The sequence below is a fragment of the Saitoella complicata genome (assembly GCF_001661265.1).
Source record: "Saitoella complicata NRRL Y-17804 unplaced genomic scaffold SAICOscaffold_15, whole genome shotgun sequence".
Lineage (NCBI taxonomy): Eukaryota > Fungi > Ascomycota > Saitoellomycetes > Saitoellales > Saitoellaceae > Saitoella > Saitoella complicata.
In genome coordinates this window covers 162,051-176,328 of record NW_017567006.1, presented here as the reverse complement: position 1 = coordinate 176,328, position 14,278 = coordinate 162,051, and the positions used below count along the sequence as shown (strand labels likewise).

General features: G+C 52.7%; 10 protein-coding genes and 1 non-coding gene across 11 annotated transcripts; 6 read left to right on the top strand and 5 right to left on the bottom strand.

Moving 5' to 3' along the window:
• Nucleotides 1-71: 71 nt before the first annotated feature.
• SAICODRAFT_30771 (uncharacterized protein) lies at nt 72-563 on the bottom strand. The gene has a single exon (XM_019167759.1). The coding sequence runs from the start codon at nt 351-353 to the stop codon at nt 141-143; it is 213 nt and encodes a 70-aa protein (XP_019023423.1). The 5' UTR covers nt 354-563; the 3' UTR covers nt 72-140.
• Nucleotides 564-716: 153 nt separating this feature from the next.
• On the top strand, nt 717-1,063 carry SAICODRAFT_133109 (uncharacterized protein). Its single transcript, XM_019165450.1, has one exon. The coding sequence runs from the start codon at nt 798-800 to the stop codon at nt 996-998; it is 201 nt and encodes a 66-aa protein (XP_019023422.1). The 5' UTR covers nt 717-797; the 3' UTR covers nt 999-1,063.
• SAICODRAFT_71874 (aquaporin-like protein) lies at nt 907-2,400 on the top strand. The gene is made up of 2 exons (XM_019170720.1): nt 907-972; nt 1,034-2,400. Exon 2 carries the CDS (start codon nt 1,183-1,185, stop codon nt 2,239-2,241), a length of 1,059 nt encoding a protein of 352 aa, XP_019023421.1. The 5' UTR covers nt 907-972; nt 1,034-1,182; the 3' UTR covers nt 2,242-2,400.
• A 436-nt stretch (nt 2,401-2,836) lies between these two features.
• On the top strand, nt 2,837-3,474 carry SAICODRAFT_58313 (Ctr copper transporter; the record flags this gene model as incomplete). The annotated part of the gene is made up of 3 exons (XM_019169599.1): nt 2,837-3,177; nt 3,229-3,313; nt 3,364-3,474. The coding sequence occupies 3 exons, from the start codon at nt 2,837-2,839 to the stop codon at nt 3,472-3,474; spliced, it is 537 nt and encodes a 178-aa protein (XP_019023420.1).
• Nucleotides 3,475-3,699: 225 nt separating this feature from the next.
• Nucleotides 3,700-4,218, top strand: SAICODRAFT_81552 (uncharacterized protein). Its single transcript, XM_019171240.1, has 4 exons — nt 3,700-3,778; nt 3,827-3,872; nt 3,929-4,138; nt 4,195-4,218. Exons 1-4 carry the CDS (start codon nt 3,707-3,709, stop codon nt 4,203-4,205), a joined length of 339 nt encoding a protein of 112 aa, XP_019023419.1. The 5' UTR covers nt 3,700-3,706; the 3' UTR covers nt 4,206-4,218.
• SAICODRAFT_93755 (WD domain, G-beta repeat-containing protein) lies at nt 4,218-7,201 on the bottom strand. Its single transcript, XM_019171900.1, has one exon. It carries the CDS (start codon nt 7,178-7,180, stop codon nt 4,352-4,354), a length of 2,829 nt encoding a protein of 942 aa, XP_019023418.1. The 5' UTR covers nt 7,181-7,201; the 3' UTR covers nt 4,218-4,351.
• Nucleotides 7,202-7,378: 177 nt separating this feature from the next.
• SAICODRAFT_133075 (uncharacterized protein) lies at nt 7,379-7,791 on the bottom strand. Its single transcript, XM_019165449.1, has one exon. The coding sequence runs from the start codon at nt 7,726-7,728 to the stop codon at nt 7,441-7,443; it is 288 nt and encodes a 95-aa protein (XP_019023417.1). The 5' UTR covers nt 7,729-7,791; the 3' UTR covers nt 7,379-7,440.
• A 6-nt stretch (nt 7,792-7,797) lies between these two features.
• SAICODRAFT_t93 lies at nt 7,798-7,882 on the bottom strand. The gene has a single exon. It is a non-coding gene; the product is annotated as a tRNA-Lys (tRNA).
• A 331-nt stretch (nt 7,883-8,213) lies between these two features.
• On the bottom strand, nt 8,214-9,272 carry SAICODRAFT_35713 (thioredoxin reductase; the record flags this gene model as incomplete). The annotated part of the gene is made up of 1 exon (XM_019168436.1): nt 8,214-9,272. One exon carries the CDS (start codon nt 9,270-9,272, stop codon nt 8,214-8,216), a length of 1,059 nt encoding a protein of 352 aa, XP_019023416.1.
• A 937-nt stretch (nt 9,273-10,209) lies between these two features.
• Nucleotides 10,210-12,801, top strand: SAICODRAFT_58465 (uncharacterized protein; the record flags this gene model as incomplete). The annotated part of the gene is made up of 2 exons (XM_019169608.1): nt 10,210-10,750; nt 10,802-12,801. 2 exons carry the CDS (start codon nt 10,210-10,212, stop codon nt 12,799-12,801), a joined length of 2,541 nt encoding a protein of 846 aa, XP_019023415.1.
• Nucleotides 12,802-13,065: 264 nt separating this feature from the next.
• On the top strand, nt 13,066-14,206 carry SAICODRAFT_25984 (P-loop containing nucleoside triphosphate hydrolase protein; the record flags this gene model as incomplete). The annotated part of the gene is made up of 6 exons (XM_019166900.1): nt 13,066-13,102; nt 13,156-13,175; nt 13,232-13,391; nt 13,452-13,724; nt 13,797-13,849; nt 13,919-14,206. 6 exons carry the CDS (start codon nt 13,066-13,068, stop codon nt 14,204-14,206), a joined length of 831 nt encoding a protein of 276 aa, XP_019023414.1.
• Between the last annotated feature and the right edge of the window lie 72 nt (nt 14,207-14,278).

Sequence of the window (14,278 nt, the reverse complement as noted above, 5' to 3'; positions counted from 1 at the left end):
GAGAGGAAGAAGAGAGAGGAGGAGTGGCAGAGGGAACAGCAGAAGGCGTTGAGGGCTGCATATATGCAGTTGCCGTCCCCGATGTATGCTTCGAATCAGAATCCTTGGGGTGCCGGAGGTGCCGGTGCACATTACGGGTATCAGTCGACGCCGATGACGCCGTTGATGATGGGTAACCCGGGATTCATGACGCCGACGAGTCCGCATGGGAGGCCGTTGAGTGCTGCTGTTGGGACACCGCCTGTGGAGTGGCCTGGAGTGCCGTATGGGATGTGGCCTATGGGGATGCCTGGTATGCCTGGAATGCCGAGTCCAGGTGGGATGCAGCAGGAGGCTCCGGAGGGGTATGTCATGATGCCAATGATGGTTCCCGTACCTATTAGGAGTCCTGCGCCTGGGTCGCCTGGGGCAGGGCCTTCGGATGTTGGGGGTGCGACGGCGTCAGGACAGCAGGGAAGGCAGGCGTCGTCGAGGGCGGGGACGATGCGTTGAGTTCCTGATGCTCGGCGGATATTGTCGAAGATTGAGTGAGGGGACGGAGATGAAGTAATGGTATTTCAATTATGATCAATGTATTACACGTCTTGGACTTTCCCACGAGATGTCCCGCATCGGCAGTTTTAGCCGCGGTCCCCCATCCACGGTTACCCCGCACGGCAATTAACCAGAGGTGCTCCGATTGTACGTGAAGGGAAACATAGCCGTGCTTCTAGCCGATCGCTTGGTATACCCCACATTCCTCGGGCGTACGAATCACGCGGCTCGGTGCTCGATTACCTCAGCAGCCCGCTGCACCAATGCACGCAATTGTTTCACGCCCATACACTTCGATATCACCCAGCTGCTGCAGCCCCGGCTCGGCCCCAAACTCTCATCCGTCGCATGCTCTTGCCAAAAATAAGCTCAATCACGTTTTGCCGGTGATCCTTCCAGAAAGGGCGATACCGAAGAGGCGAAAAGTCATGGTCAATGGTGGGGCAGCATCTCATATCCGATAGGCTTGTTCCCCACCATTTGCTAATGTACTCCGCAGTTCTTGGCTCTTGTTGCTCTCCTGTGATGAAGAGTGGTCTTTATAAAGGGTAGAGCTCTCGCTTCTCATCCTGTCCTCCATCGACTTCTCGTCCTTCAGCTACAGCTCACACCATCACACAAGCTCAAGCACATAAGTAACAACTCACAATGTCCAACGACCACGATCTCCACCGTGTCAACACCGGCCAAGTCGAACTCGGTGCCACCGACGTCCTCGCCGATGCCCCCCATGTCGACGTCGTCCTCCCTCCCGCCGTGTCCCACGGCCGCCTTGCCTACGAGAGGAGGAGGCCCCGCTGGGCCCGCGAAATGTTCGCCGAAGCCACTGGCTGCTACTTCTACGTCTACGGTGGTATCTCCGCCGCAATCTGCTTCAACCTCGATCTCCTCGAAAAGGGAGGCGGAGCATTGGGAAATATCCTGACGATTGGTATTGGATTTGGGTTGGCGATTGCGTTTGGTATTATTGTGTCGGGAGGGACGAGTGGTGGGCATTTGAATCCGGCCTTTACGTTGACGTTTGCGTGTTATCAAGGGTTTCCCTGGAGGAAGGTGCCCTACTATATCCTTGCTCAAATTTTCGGGTGCTTTATGGCGGCGATGACTTGTTATGCGCAGTACCACCAGCAAATCCGCGGTGTTGTCGAGGCGCTTGAAGCTGCTGGTGCGCCTGTCGTTGGTCCCACTGGTCCTAACTCTTGGTTCTGTGCGTACCCGGGTGCTACGCAGACTAACTTGGGCTACGTCTTCCTCAACGAGTTCTTCTGCGATTCTTACATCGCACTCTTGGTCTGGGCAGTCCTCGACCCGGCAAACCCCTTCATCGCACCAACCACCGCTCCCTTCTGCATTGGTCTCGTCTACTCCGTCATCGTTTGGGGTTTCGCTCTCGACACCATCTCCACGAACCCAGCTCGTGACCTTGGCGCCCGTATCGTTACCGCGATCTTCTTTGGGAGTGGAACTTTCCCGCATTACTCCGCCATCTCCATCCTCGTCCCAATCCCGGCTACGTTGTTCGGCTGTGGAATCTACGAGTTTGTGTTCAAGGACCACATGAACATCATCAAGACTGGGCATATGAGTCATCCCGATGAGGAGTTGAGGAGGATTGAGACCGCTGAGTTGAAGAGGCAGCAGACGAATCAGACGGCGAATATTTCGCATTTGGAGGATGTTAGGGTTGATAATGGCAAGTACGCATAAGGTCGTACTATGCCAGATTCTTTGGGAGAGTAAGGTATTGGTTCTGTGTTTTTGGATATCCTTGTGGTTTGCTTGGTTTGTTTTTGTGATATCGTATATTTCTACCAGTATAGCCTTGCTTTCACATCGCATGCTAAGAATGGAAAATCTGTCTTTGCTATCACTTCGCCATCAACATTCCCAGATTGCAATTGGTACCGTACTTCACCTTCCCCCAAGGCTTTGTTCGATCCTGCTGTAGAGGCACGCGCATCTCCTCGGTCGCGCATTTTCGCACGCCTACCCACCGCAAAGTCCTCAACAAAGCTCCCCCAGAAACTCAAGACATGGAAGGAAGACAATCTTGAATGGGCGAATGTGATCCAATGTAACTCCCATTGGCAAGAACAGCTCTCGGAAGTTTTACTTGACCGTGCAGATTGTCAAGCAGTACCCCTGATTAAGACCCCGACCCGAAGTCACCGAGAGTCGTCATTACACGTGTACCGAACAACCCGCTCTCTCGCACCTCAAGCGCTTCATTCAAAAGTTATCCTCCTGCCCAACAGACCTTGAACATCACACAATGGACCACGGAGGAATGGACCATGGTGGCATGGACCACGGCTCCGGCTCGCAATGCATAACCAACATGCTCTTTAACTGGGACACGACAAACCTCTGTATCGTTTTTCCATCCTGGCGAATCACCGACAACACGTCTCTCGTTCTTTCGTTTGTGGCTGTGGTGTTTATGGGAATGAGTTATGAGTGGTTGAGGAGGGTTGCGAGGAGTTATGATGCTTATTGTGCAAAATTGGTGGGTGAGGGGGATGGGAGAAAGAGGAGGGATAGTGTTCCGAAGCCGGCGAGTGGGAGTGTGGGACATGAGGGCAGTGTTGGGGTCGAGGAGGAGGAGAGTGTGTTTGGTGGTGTGGCATGGAGGAAGGGCGGAAGGTGAGTTCATCGATGCAGGGCGTTGGCCGTGACTAACGAATTCTCCCACAGGGTCAACTCGCAACGACACATGATCCGTGCGTTGCTCTATGCTATGCAGGTTTCCGTGAGCTTTTTCCTTATGCTCGTCTTCATGGTACGAGTCAACGTCCCTCCACTCACTACGGTTGCTAACGCATATGTCAGACGTACAACGCATACTTCATTCTTGCCGTGACTTTGGGAGCTTTCCTCGGTTTCTATATCTTTCAACAAGACACGGGTATCTCGAGTCAACGGGGAATGGCGTGTCATTAAGAGCTCGAACAGAGACTGCCTATCACTTACGAGAGGGCTGGAATGCTGGCTACAGGAGCTGATATCGAATACGCACACTCTCCAGAGGTTTCTTTCCCTTTTCCAGGCCTTACCAACCCAGTAACCCTCATAACCTCCATATTTTCTTCGCGTGCCCCCGATAAGCCCTTACTGTATATATCGCCGCCAGGCACCAGCTTGCACCACTCCAGTGATCTGTCCGCAGTCCACAATGGCATCACCAACAGAACGACAGCTCCACATCGAGCCAGCAGTCCTCGAGAATGTCCAACACAACGCAGCGGTATGTTCGGTCGTCGGCACTGAGTATTCGACGCTGACAGGCGAACAGACACTCTCCTACGTCCGGAACTTGACGTCATCCGTTTTCGGCGCATGTCTGTCTCCTCTCCCCGTCTCCTCCATCCCCCATCATATCTGACTTTACCTACAGGCGCAGGAATCCTCGGCCTAACATCCCTCTACGGTTTCCTCTTCTACGCCATCTGCACCACCCTCGTCAGCGGACTCATGTACATCACCCTAGCCCGCGGAACACCAGCAAGATACTACAAAAACAAGATGGATATATTCACGAATGATCTATTCGGACCGCTGCCGAGTTTTATCTTGTGTTGGACGCTGGCGTATGCGTTGCTTTCAGGTAGTGCCAATTGAAACGCATTCTGACACTGACAGTCTCTGACAATTGCATTACAGTATACGATTGAGGTTGAAGAGGGTGATAATAATAAGGTTGGGAGTCATGGATAGATACCCCGGATGCATTTCACAAAAAGACTATAACTAAGATGCTCCAAAAACACGAACGAAAATGCAGATACCAATTCTCTCTCTTGTAACAATCCCCTCAAATCTATGCCACCGTTGAGAACACACGCTTCTTCGTCTGCTTATTTTGCTCCTCAACCATCTTCTCCTCATCCAAAAAGTCCTTCGTATTATAACTCTCCCACTCCCTCTTGATATACCTCAACGCAGCCAAATTGTATCCCATAACGTCTTTTTGCTTCTGCAATGCTTTTCTGAGATGAGAACGAACGGAGTCGAGCATGGGGCGGTTGATACGGTTTGCGACGATCTGAGATTGGTGGGTTTTGAGGAGGAAGAAGAGGATGCGGCAGATGAGGGGGATGTTCCACTCGCGGGCTGCCCAGATGTCGATGAAGGTCAACAACGCGATGACCTTGTCGAAAGGAAGCACCAACAATGCATCCTGGAGATGTGCTGGCTTGACCTTCTGAACGACGTCCAAGACGTATCGCTCAGCGGTGATATTGCCCAGAGCAACGAAGATTGCGTTTCGTGGCGGTGGGGCGAGGTTGGGGTTCGCGGCCTTAGCCTTCTCCCATGCTTTGACGATAGGGATATCCTCCATACCCAAATCCAACGCCTCCATGATTCTCTCACCAGCCATCAAGGTCTCCATTGTCTGCTTACCAGCACTGATGGCCTCCGCATCCGCATCCTCGGGGTTCTGTCCCTCCTGATCCAAGGAAGCGACGAGGGTTTGCTCGTACAACTCCTCCATCTCCTTCTCACGCTGTTCCTCCAAGAAGACTTGGTCATCAGTCTGCTCCCACACACGAATCGAACGGTCATGAGATCCAGACACGATAAAGTCTCCCCTCGACGAAACGGCCAAAGCCCAAATCTCACCATGGTGTCCCTCCAACTTCATGATGTTCTCAAACTTATCACCGTCCCAGTACTTGACCAACTTGTCCTTCGAACAGGTAAAGAAATTGTGTCCCTCTTTCTCGAAGACGACTTGCATGATACTGTCCTGGTGCGCAAAGATGGATTTGTGACAATCACCGAAGTCGAGACCCCAGAGCTTTACGTTCTTGTCTGCGGAACAGGTGACGAGGAGCTTGCTGTCGGATGCAATATCCATCGAGAGAACAGGCAACTTGTGTCCGTAAAGAGACAAGTAGAACTTGAGCGTATCGACGAAGAAGACCTTGACGGTAGCATCCAACAACGAAACCGCAATAAGCTTAGCATCAGGAGAGATACGCACGCAAAGAACGTCGTCAGCAAGCTTCAACGTCCTCGTATGCGTCAACTTCAACTTCGAAATCATCCTCTTCGTTCCCGGAACAATCTCCTGCTCAACCCCAATATCCCAAAACTTAACCTGCTTGTCCGCAGACCCCGTGATTAAGCTTTTCCCGTCGGGGTGAACCTGAAGTGACCACACCGGACCATCGTGTGCCTTCTCAGACTCGATGAGTGCGGAAGATGGGACGTCAAAGAGCTCGAGTTCGCCGGTTTTCGTACCGATGACGACGGCTTTGTCGCCGGGGAGGAAGGAGACGCAGAGGGCGTAGCCGCATTCGAAGGTACGGATGCATGCGCCGGTCTTGATGTTCCAGATCTTGAGCGAGCCGTTGGATGCAGAGGCTGACATCTCGTCATCTGAGCTCATTGCCAAAGCACGGATATCCGAGCGGTGACCCTGTAGTTCGATAGAGTGAAGACGCTCATACTCTGGCGGTCCAGCAGATTTCTTCGCCGATTTCTGTACGGCAACGGTATACAGCTCCAACACGTTATTCGTCAACGATGTCAAGAACTGTATTGACCCAGCCTTCTTCGGGTCTTCCGCATGCATTCCCCAATCGAACGACCGAGCCTTCACAGGTGTCCGTACAGTAACATACTGCGCAATCTCATCATCCAGATCGACCTGGACCTCCTCCTCATTATACTCCTCCCCAGCCTCCACAGCCTTTTCCTTTCTCCGCTTACGCTTACGGGTAAGCTTCTTCTTGATCTCCTCCTCGCTCCTTAAACGCCAAATCTCAATTCCCCTGTCCGCACCCTGACAAGCCAAGAACTCTCCTCGTGGGTGGAATGATAGTGATATAGGTCTCTCCTTGCTCTGCCTCATCAAAATTCCTCGCTGCGTGATGCGTTTTACTTCTTCGGCGTTGTCGCTGGTGATTGCGAGTGCGCTCGTATTGATATCCCAGAACTTGATTTCTGCATCGGGTCCAGACGTGACGCAGGTTTTTTCGTCGTCGGAGATGTTCATGGCCCAGACTTCGCCGCGGTGGGCGACGTGGGTTTCGACGCAGTGCTTGGTTGACAGGTCCCAGAGCTTGAGGAAGGTGTCTTTTGAGGATGTGAGAAGCCATCCGGCATCGGTCGTTGGATCGGTAAAACCGACGTTTTCTCCGGCGAGGGGGGTGCGAAGGAAACGAATAGAGGTGATTTGGTCTTTGTGGCCACGAAGACGGGAGATACCGACTTCGGCGACGACGTCCCAGACGATGATGTCGGTATCCTTCGATCCGGAGGCGAGTCGGGTACCGCTGACGTCGAAACAGAGTGCCGAAACAGATGATCTGTGACCATTGAAAGTAACCACAAGATTCGACGACGACAACTCCCAGATCCTGATCGATCCATCCGAATATCCCACAGCGTACATATCACCATTCGCCAAACTCCGCGCAATGACCGTAACCTCCGCCGTACAATCCAGATCCCTTAATCTACTCCTCTGCTCCCCCTTCTTCACATCCCACACAATGACCTCCTCGAGTGCCGGCGCCACTGCATAGCCTGCTCCAATTCGACCGGTGTCGTTGGCGTAGATCACGTTTGCTCCTGCACTGGCGACGAGGCCGAGGACGCCGACAAGTCCTGGCTCGTATTTTGCATAAGACTTTACCATTGTCGAGGAAGATTTGAGCGCTTCCTTCCTCGGTATGCACGTCTACGAACGGCAATCGGTATCCCAAAAAATGGTGCGCCTCAGGACCGTGCGCAGAACCGCAGCACTCGCCACGACTTAATGAAGGGCGTGGGAAGTCCAGCGTTTACCTGTTGAATATGAATTGCAAGAGGTCTATGATTGTGAAGATGAAGTATAACCGCCTGTATTTATGATATATATGCGTTTGCAACTGCCCAATTAGTCGAGTGTAAAATGTATCAACTCCGGCTGACCATGAATAACCTAACTCTTGCAAACGGTTGTTGAAAATCTAACTCAGCAGCTGACAGTCGCGACCTCCTTCTTCCCCAAATGAAGTCACAGTAAATGGGCATTGTTCTTCTCATTCCAATGGGCGTAGAATTGAAGGGTCGTTTTCGCGCCGCAATATCAACGGTCATGGCGGTCGACGTCGTCACATGTACACACACCATTGACGACCAGCTGCAAAACGTTACATCGACCACCAATACTAATAACCCTTTCAAAACGTCTTCGGAGAGCATGATGAACCTGGGAGGTTTTAAAAGATGTCTCGCCGCAGGCTGAGTGTTCCGCCCGAACTAGACACAAAACGCCCGAAGTGAGGCTCGAACTCACGACCCTCAGATTCCTAATTGCTTAAAAGTCTGATGCTCTAGCCAACTGAGCTACCCGGGCTCGGCTAGATACAATGTGGCAAAGGACGAATATGGTCTCAATGACGCACAAGCTCGCTATAGACACGACAAATCACGAGAGTACGGAGGAGATGAACACAAGATTGATGAAGCGGAATAGCATATTATTGTATACGGCAGTGTCTGCCGTTGCCTCCCTGGGAAACCATCCAATGGCCCCATTTTGTCTACTTCTAAAGTAGCATATGAATGATAAAGCAAAACGAACACAAGAAAACCAAAAACACCAAAGAGAAATCTAAGCAATGAACCCCGCGAATAGATCAAACACATCTCACAGCCCACTTCCTACCCCTGAACCAAACAACAACTTAGAGGTCGGTCTTGGTACCGTTGGGAGCCAATTGGGGGTTCTCAGAGTATCCAAGACCAGACTTCTCGTCCTTGGTGGGGTGGATGGCAAGGTGCTCATCCTCCTCCTCGGCCAAGAAGCGCTCACAGTCCATAGCAGCCATACAACCACTGCCAGCAGAGGTAATAGCCTGACGGTACTTCTTATCCTGAACATCACCAGCAGCGAAAACACCCTTAACAGACGTCTCAGCCGATCCAGGACGAGTGACGATGTAACCCTCAGAGTCGAGGTCGAGCTGACCACGGACGAGGGAAACAGCGGGCTCGTGACCGATGGCGTAGAAGAGACCGTTGGCCGCGAGGTCACGGGTCTCCCCAGTCTTGTTGTCCTTGATGGAGAGGGATTGGAGGAGAGATCCGTCACCCTTGCATTCGAGGGGGGAGGTGTTGAACATGACCTCGACCTTGGGGTGGTTCAAGAGACGGGTAGCCATGGCCTTGGAAGCACGGAGAACGTCACGGCGGACGAGAACGGTGACCTTGGAACCATACTTGGTGAGGTAAAGCGCCTCCTCGGCGGCGGAGTCACCACCACCGATGACGATGAGGGGCTTGTTGCGGAAAATGGGGACGGCACCATCGCAGACGGCACAAGCGGAGATACCGGATTGCCAGTAAGTCTCCTCTCCAGGGAGGTTCATCCTCTTCGCGGACGCACCAGTCGCGATAACGATAGCGTCGGCGGTGTGAGGCTCACCCTCCTCCTCACCCTCGAGCCAGAACTTGAACGGACGGTTAGAGAGGTCGAGCTTGGTGACAGTCTCGGTGATGATCTCGGCACCGCAGTGGAGGGATTGCTCGCGCATGTTGTCCATGAGTTCAGCGCCGAGGATACCCTTGGGGAAACCGGGGAAGTTCTCGATGTCGGTGGTGGTGGTGAGCTGGCCTCCGGCGGCGAAACCGTTGGCGAGCATACCTTCGTACATGACGGGCTTCATCTCAGCACGGGCGAGGTAGATAGCGGCAGTGTGTCCGGCGGGACCGGAACCGATGATGACAGCCTTGGAGTGAGTCATTCTGAATTGTCTATTGAAGGTAGCTGGGGTGATGGTGGTTGTGGTAATAGGTGATTGAGAGTCGACGACTAACGACGCAGGCGCAAAGGCGAGAAGAAGATTCGATTTGTTCTTGAAAAACCTCGAAGAAAATGCAGCAGAGAGATTTACTCGTGTGCGGATAGTGAACATTCACTTGTGGTACAGGGTTGTTCGATCCTTATGTAGCAGCCCCTCGGGACTTGGTCGATTTTAGCAGATTTGTAACGTCAGGAGTGTCTGGGCCCCGGGCAGCGCTGCAGCAGGCGTGGCCACAGCAGCGAAATCTCGTAAGCTCAGCACTAGGCGGGAGAATCCGATAGAAACGGCGATTCGAGTTGCTGACAGTTCCGGATCCGCCGAGACCAGAGAAGTCTGGGGAGCTGTCACCGGTTAATGTTGTCAGATGGACGGGTTGGGGATTTGTAAGGTCATGGCGGACTGGCCCTGGATTACGGTACCGGTACATGAATATGACAAGGACATGAGTCTACACGAGCCCTTAACGCTTAGGGAAAATGTTGACATTGACGATCTCACTTATCAGATCAACGTGAGCTGCATGAAGGGACCACGAAGGTGTGGCAAACTGAGATCTCAAACGACGTAGCAGAACGCCCTCCCAAACCACCGTGAAACTCCTCGTCCTTCCAACCTACAAGAGGCCCGGAGCGACCTTCTTCCGAACGAGAAAAGGTCCTGTCAGGCGTAAACCACCGAATCCTTCGTGTAGAGAAGGCCCAAGCGGACGACCCGTGTGTGGCTCAGCACCGGAAAAGGAGGCTGGTGATTGGCGAGTGCAGCCCCTGCATGACTTGGCATGTGAGTGACCCAATTCGGCAATTCCGTACAACAAAGGCTGACGAGGACTGAACACCAAGACCAAGTCCATAACCAATTGCAATTGATCAGGACGACAATGAGGTCGCTAACGTTACTGGCATGCGTGTTGCCGTTGTTGAGTTATACCACCGCCTTCAGGTATGACGCAAGCAACACGCCGTTATGGAAGAGGGATTATGAGGGGAGGGAATACTATGCGTTGCAGTTGTCGGAGGGGATGAGGCCCGAGACAGTCGAGAGTGAGTATGATCTGAGGTTTGAGGGGCCGATAGGTGCGTTGGAAGATCATTATTTGTTCTCGACCTCGGAGTATGAGCCGATTGAGCGACGGGATGAGCTGCATACATTGCGGAAGCGAAGGCTGGAGAAGCGAAGTACGGTGGAGCACGATATCCTCTGGATGGAACGGCAAAAACCTGGATCAAAACGCTTAGTGAAGCGAAGTCTGCCCGTTGAGGAAAGACAAACATTCGATTTGACAGGCTCTCCCAAAGAACGCTTCGAAATCGTCAAACACGCCCTCGGCATCCAAGACCCAATCTTTAAAGACCAATGGCATATTCTCAATACCGTACAAGAGGGGCATGACTTGAATGTAACCGGGGTATGGGCTCAAGGTTCGCGGTTTTCCAATGAGTTGAGCGTCTGTGACTAATATCCGCGAACAGGAATTACCGGGCATAACGTCACCACAGCCATCGTCGACGACGGACTTGACTTCACCTCCCTCGACCTTGCAGACAGCTACTACGCAGCCGGTTCATACGATTTCAACGCTCACTCCCCCGACCCCCTCCCAAAACTCTCAGACGACCAACACGGAACCCGCTGCGCCGGCGAAATCGCAGCCACGAAAAACGATGTATGTGGTGTGGGCCTCGCATTCGACTCCAAAGTCGCCGGGTTACGGATTTTGAGTGCGGTTATTTCGGACGCAGACGAAGCGATTGCGATGAACTACGACTACCAATATAACGACATTTACTCTTGCTCATGGGGGCCGCCTGATGACGGCCAAGCCATGGACGCGCCCGGAATCCTCATCAAACGCGCAATGGTCAACGGCGTTAACCGTGGCCGTAACGGACTTGGTTCAATCTACGTCTTCGCAACGGGGAATGGCGCAGCGAATGGGGATAACTGCAATTTCGACGGCTACACGAATTCGATTTACTCGATTACTGTTGGCGCTATCGATCGGAAGGGTCTTCACCCATACTACTCGGAAGAATGCTCTGCGCAACTCGTTGTGACGTACTCCTCCGGTTCGGGGGATTACATTCATACAACCGACATCGGCACGAACAAATGCACGAACCACCACGGCGGGACATCCGCTGCAGCGCCCCTTGGTGCGGGGGTGATTGCGCTCGTGTTGAGTGTAAGGCCGGATTTGGGGTGGAGGGATGTGCAGTATTTGGTTGTGGAGACAGCGGTACCGGTTAACGTTGATGATGAAGATTGGGAGGTTACGGGGGCGGGGTATTGGTATAACCACAAATATGGCTACGGGAAGTTGGATGCGTGGGCGATTGTTGAGCGTGCGAAGGAGTGGGAGGTGGTTAAACCTCAGGCGTGGCATAATATCTCTTATGTCGAGGTTAATGAGCCTATCCCGAATAACCAGGGTGCGCAGGGAGAGGCGGTGAGGAGTGTTGTCACGATCACTAAGGATGATTTAAAGAAGAGTAATTTGGAGAGGGTGGAGCATATCACTGTCACCGTCAACATCGACCACCAGCGCCGTGGGGATATCAGTGTCGATCTCGTGGGTCCGAGGGGACATGTCTCCAAACTGGCCGTGGCGAGGCGGAATGATAATAGTGCGGAGGGCATCAGGGATTGGACGTTCATGACTGTGAAGCATTGGGGCGAGTCGGGCGTGGGTGATTGGACCCTCATCGTCCGCGATGAGAAAAACTCACAATACTCAGGCAAGCTCTTGAATTGGCGCATGACACTCTGGGGTGAATCCGTTGACCCCGCCCTCGCTGTTCCGCACCCGCTTCCTGGGACTGACGATGACCATCCGTTGCCGCCGGATCCGGTGTTGCCGAGTACGACGGCGAGCGCGACGTACAGTCAGAGTGCGCACCCGAGACCGGTGATTAGTATTACGAAGGCGGAGAGTGGGCATGCGGCGAGTGTGCATAGTGCGCAGGTGAGTACCGTGCCGCATCCGAAGGTGAAGCCGACCACGACGGCTACTGCCACTACCACTACCACTACCGGTGTGGCGGCCACGGCTACGCCGGTGCAGGAGGATGAGAAGGTTAGTGACGAAACTACATCCGCCACGGAGACCGCGACCACTGGCAAGACATACGAAATCATGGGCAACGAATACGGACTCATCGTCATCGTCGTCGTCTTCGTCAGCGTGGGTACAGCCCTCCTCGGTGCCGCCATCGCAGCCGTATACTTCTTCATCCGCCGTCAACGACTTCGTGCCGCACAACGCGAGGACTACGAGTTTAAGGTATTGCGAAACACGGGGGACGCGGATGTGGATGAGACGCCCGCGGAGGTGAAGAGGGGTGGGGTTGAGGGGGTGTTGTATGATGCGTTTGATGCGAGGGATAGTGATGAGGAGATTTTTGATGCGTTGGGGGAGGTTAGTGATGATGACGAGGAAGATGAGGAGAGACGGAGGTTGAATAGGACTTGAGGAGGAGGAGGGTCATGGATGGGGCGATTTCTTGGGAATGGATACCTATGATAAGCAATTGGAATATAGCTCTATATAAGACGTGAAATGGTATGGGATATAGCATCAAGACTATCGAGTTCTTCCCGGTTGTGAATGTGAACTTACCGAAGTACGTATATAGAATTTCCCAATTAGGGTTAGACCAATACAAATTAAAGTCGACGACGACAGAGCAGCTGCTGCCATCACAGACCCCCACATTCAAGAAATTATAAGAAAGACATGTCGCCGACAGCTCCGTTCATGGTTGCCATTGCTGGTATGCTCCTGTCTTGTCCGTCATCTCAACTTCGCTAACCAACACACTCAAAGGCGGGCCAGCAGCAGGAAAGGTGCATGCAGAGAGTAGTGTGACTGTCCTCGACTGATGCTTACATCTGCTGTACAGAAAACCATCTGCAAAGCAATCGCATCAAGCCTGCAGACGCTACATAACCCACCCAACGTTCTCCACCTCGCCTTATCCGATTTCCACTACGAACTCGGGAAGGATGCGCAAGCCGAAGATACAGAAGGAGGAGTACAGGAGATCAATTGGCACGCACCAGGTATGATATCTCTTTCCCACGTTTTCAATTTTGGGTGAAGACTAATGGAGAATCATACAGGCGCCTACGACTTCGACCTCCTCACCACAACCCTCACATCCCTCACATCCCTAGCATCCTCCGACCCAGACCTCAAAATTCCAACCTTTGACCGCAGCACGCATACAAGAAAATTCATTACGCCCATAACCTGTTCAGGTCGGGAAACGACGCAGATTGATGTTGTACTAGTTGAGGGGGAGTATACGCTGTGGTCGAAGATGGTGAGGGAGGAGTTGGTTAGTTTGAGGGTTTTCGCGGATTTGGATGCGGATGAGAGGTTGTCGAGACTCGGTATGCCTCAGAACTTTCCTCGGCACTATTGTTCAATGTGTTCAGTGGCAGCTAATCATATACATGTTGCAGTGCTCAGAGATACGGAAGAGAAAGGCTACCCACTAGCCGCCATCCTCGACGACGTACGTACCACACCCTGCTCCCACTCTCCTCCCCCTACCTGCACATCAACTAATATCTCTATGTAACAGTACGTCAAATTCGCCAAACCCTCCTTCGACGAATTTATCCTCCCCACAAAACAATTCGCAGACATCATCCTCCCCCGTGGCGACCTCAATACCCAAGGTATCGAGCTAATCGGGTTACACATCACCGAGGCACTACGCGCACGACAAAATAAGGATGTCGTGGTAGTAGAGAAGAAGAAGGGTCCTAGGATGAGTGCGATGGCTGTTGTTAGTGGGACGGAGACACCGGGTGGGTCTTGGAGAGAGATTCCGAGGGAGGGTGGGAGTTTCTATGAGATTGGTGGGTAGACGTGATGGATTGGATAGAACGATGGTATCTTTATCAGAAAGTTTCCCTAAACACCAAAAACCCCTTGAAGC

What these genes read in the sequence shown, in the direction of transcription:
- SAICODRAFT_133075 (XM_019165449.1), bottom strand. Translation starts at nt 7,728, where the DNA reads ATGCTCTCCGAAGACGTTTTGAAAGGGTTATTAGTATTGGTGGTCGAT.
- SAICODRAFT_71874 (XM_019170720.1), top strand. Translation starts at nt 1,183, where the DNA reads ATGTCCAACGACCACGATCTCCACCGTGTCAACACCGGCCAAGTCGAA.
- SAICODRAFT_81552 (XM_019171240.1), top strand. Translation starts at nt 3,707, where the DNA reads ATGGCATCACCAACAGAACGACAGCTCCACATCGAGCCAGCAGTCCTC. An exon ending in ATGTCCAACACAACGCAGCG is followed by an intron (nt 3,779 to 3,826) that starts GTATGTTCGGTC and finishes ACAGGCGAACAG; the next exon opens with ACACTCTCCTACGTCCGGAA. An exon ending in GTCATCCGTTTTCGGCGCAT is followed by an intron (nt 3,873 to 3,928) that starts GTCTGTCTCCTC and finishes CTTTACCTACAG; the next exon opens with GCGCAGGAATCCTCGGCCTA.
- SAICODRAFT_93755 (XM_019171900.1), bottom strand. Translation starts at nt 7,180, where the DNA reads ATGGTAAAGTCTTATGCAAAATACGAGCCAGGACTTGTCGGCGTCCTC.
- SAICODRAFT_30771 (XM_019167759.1), bottom strand. Translation starts at nt 353, where the DNA reads ATGACATACCCCTCCGGAGCCTCCTGCTGCATCCCACCTGGACTCGGC.
- SAICODRAFT_133109 (XM_019165450.1), top strand. Translation starts at nt 798, where the DNA reads ATGCACGCAATTGTTTCACGCCCATACACTTCGATATCACCCAGCTGC.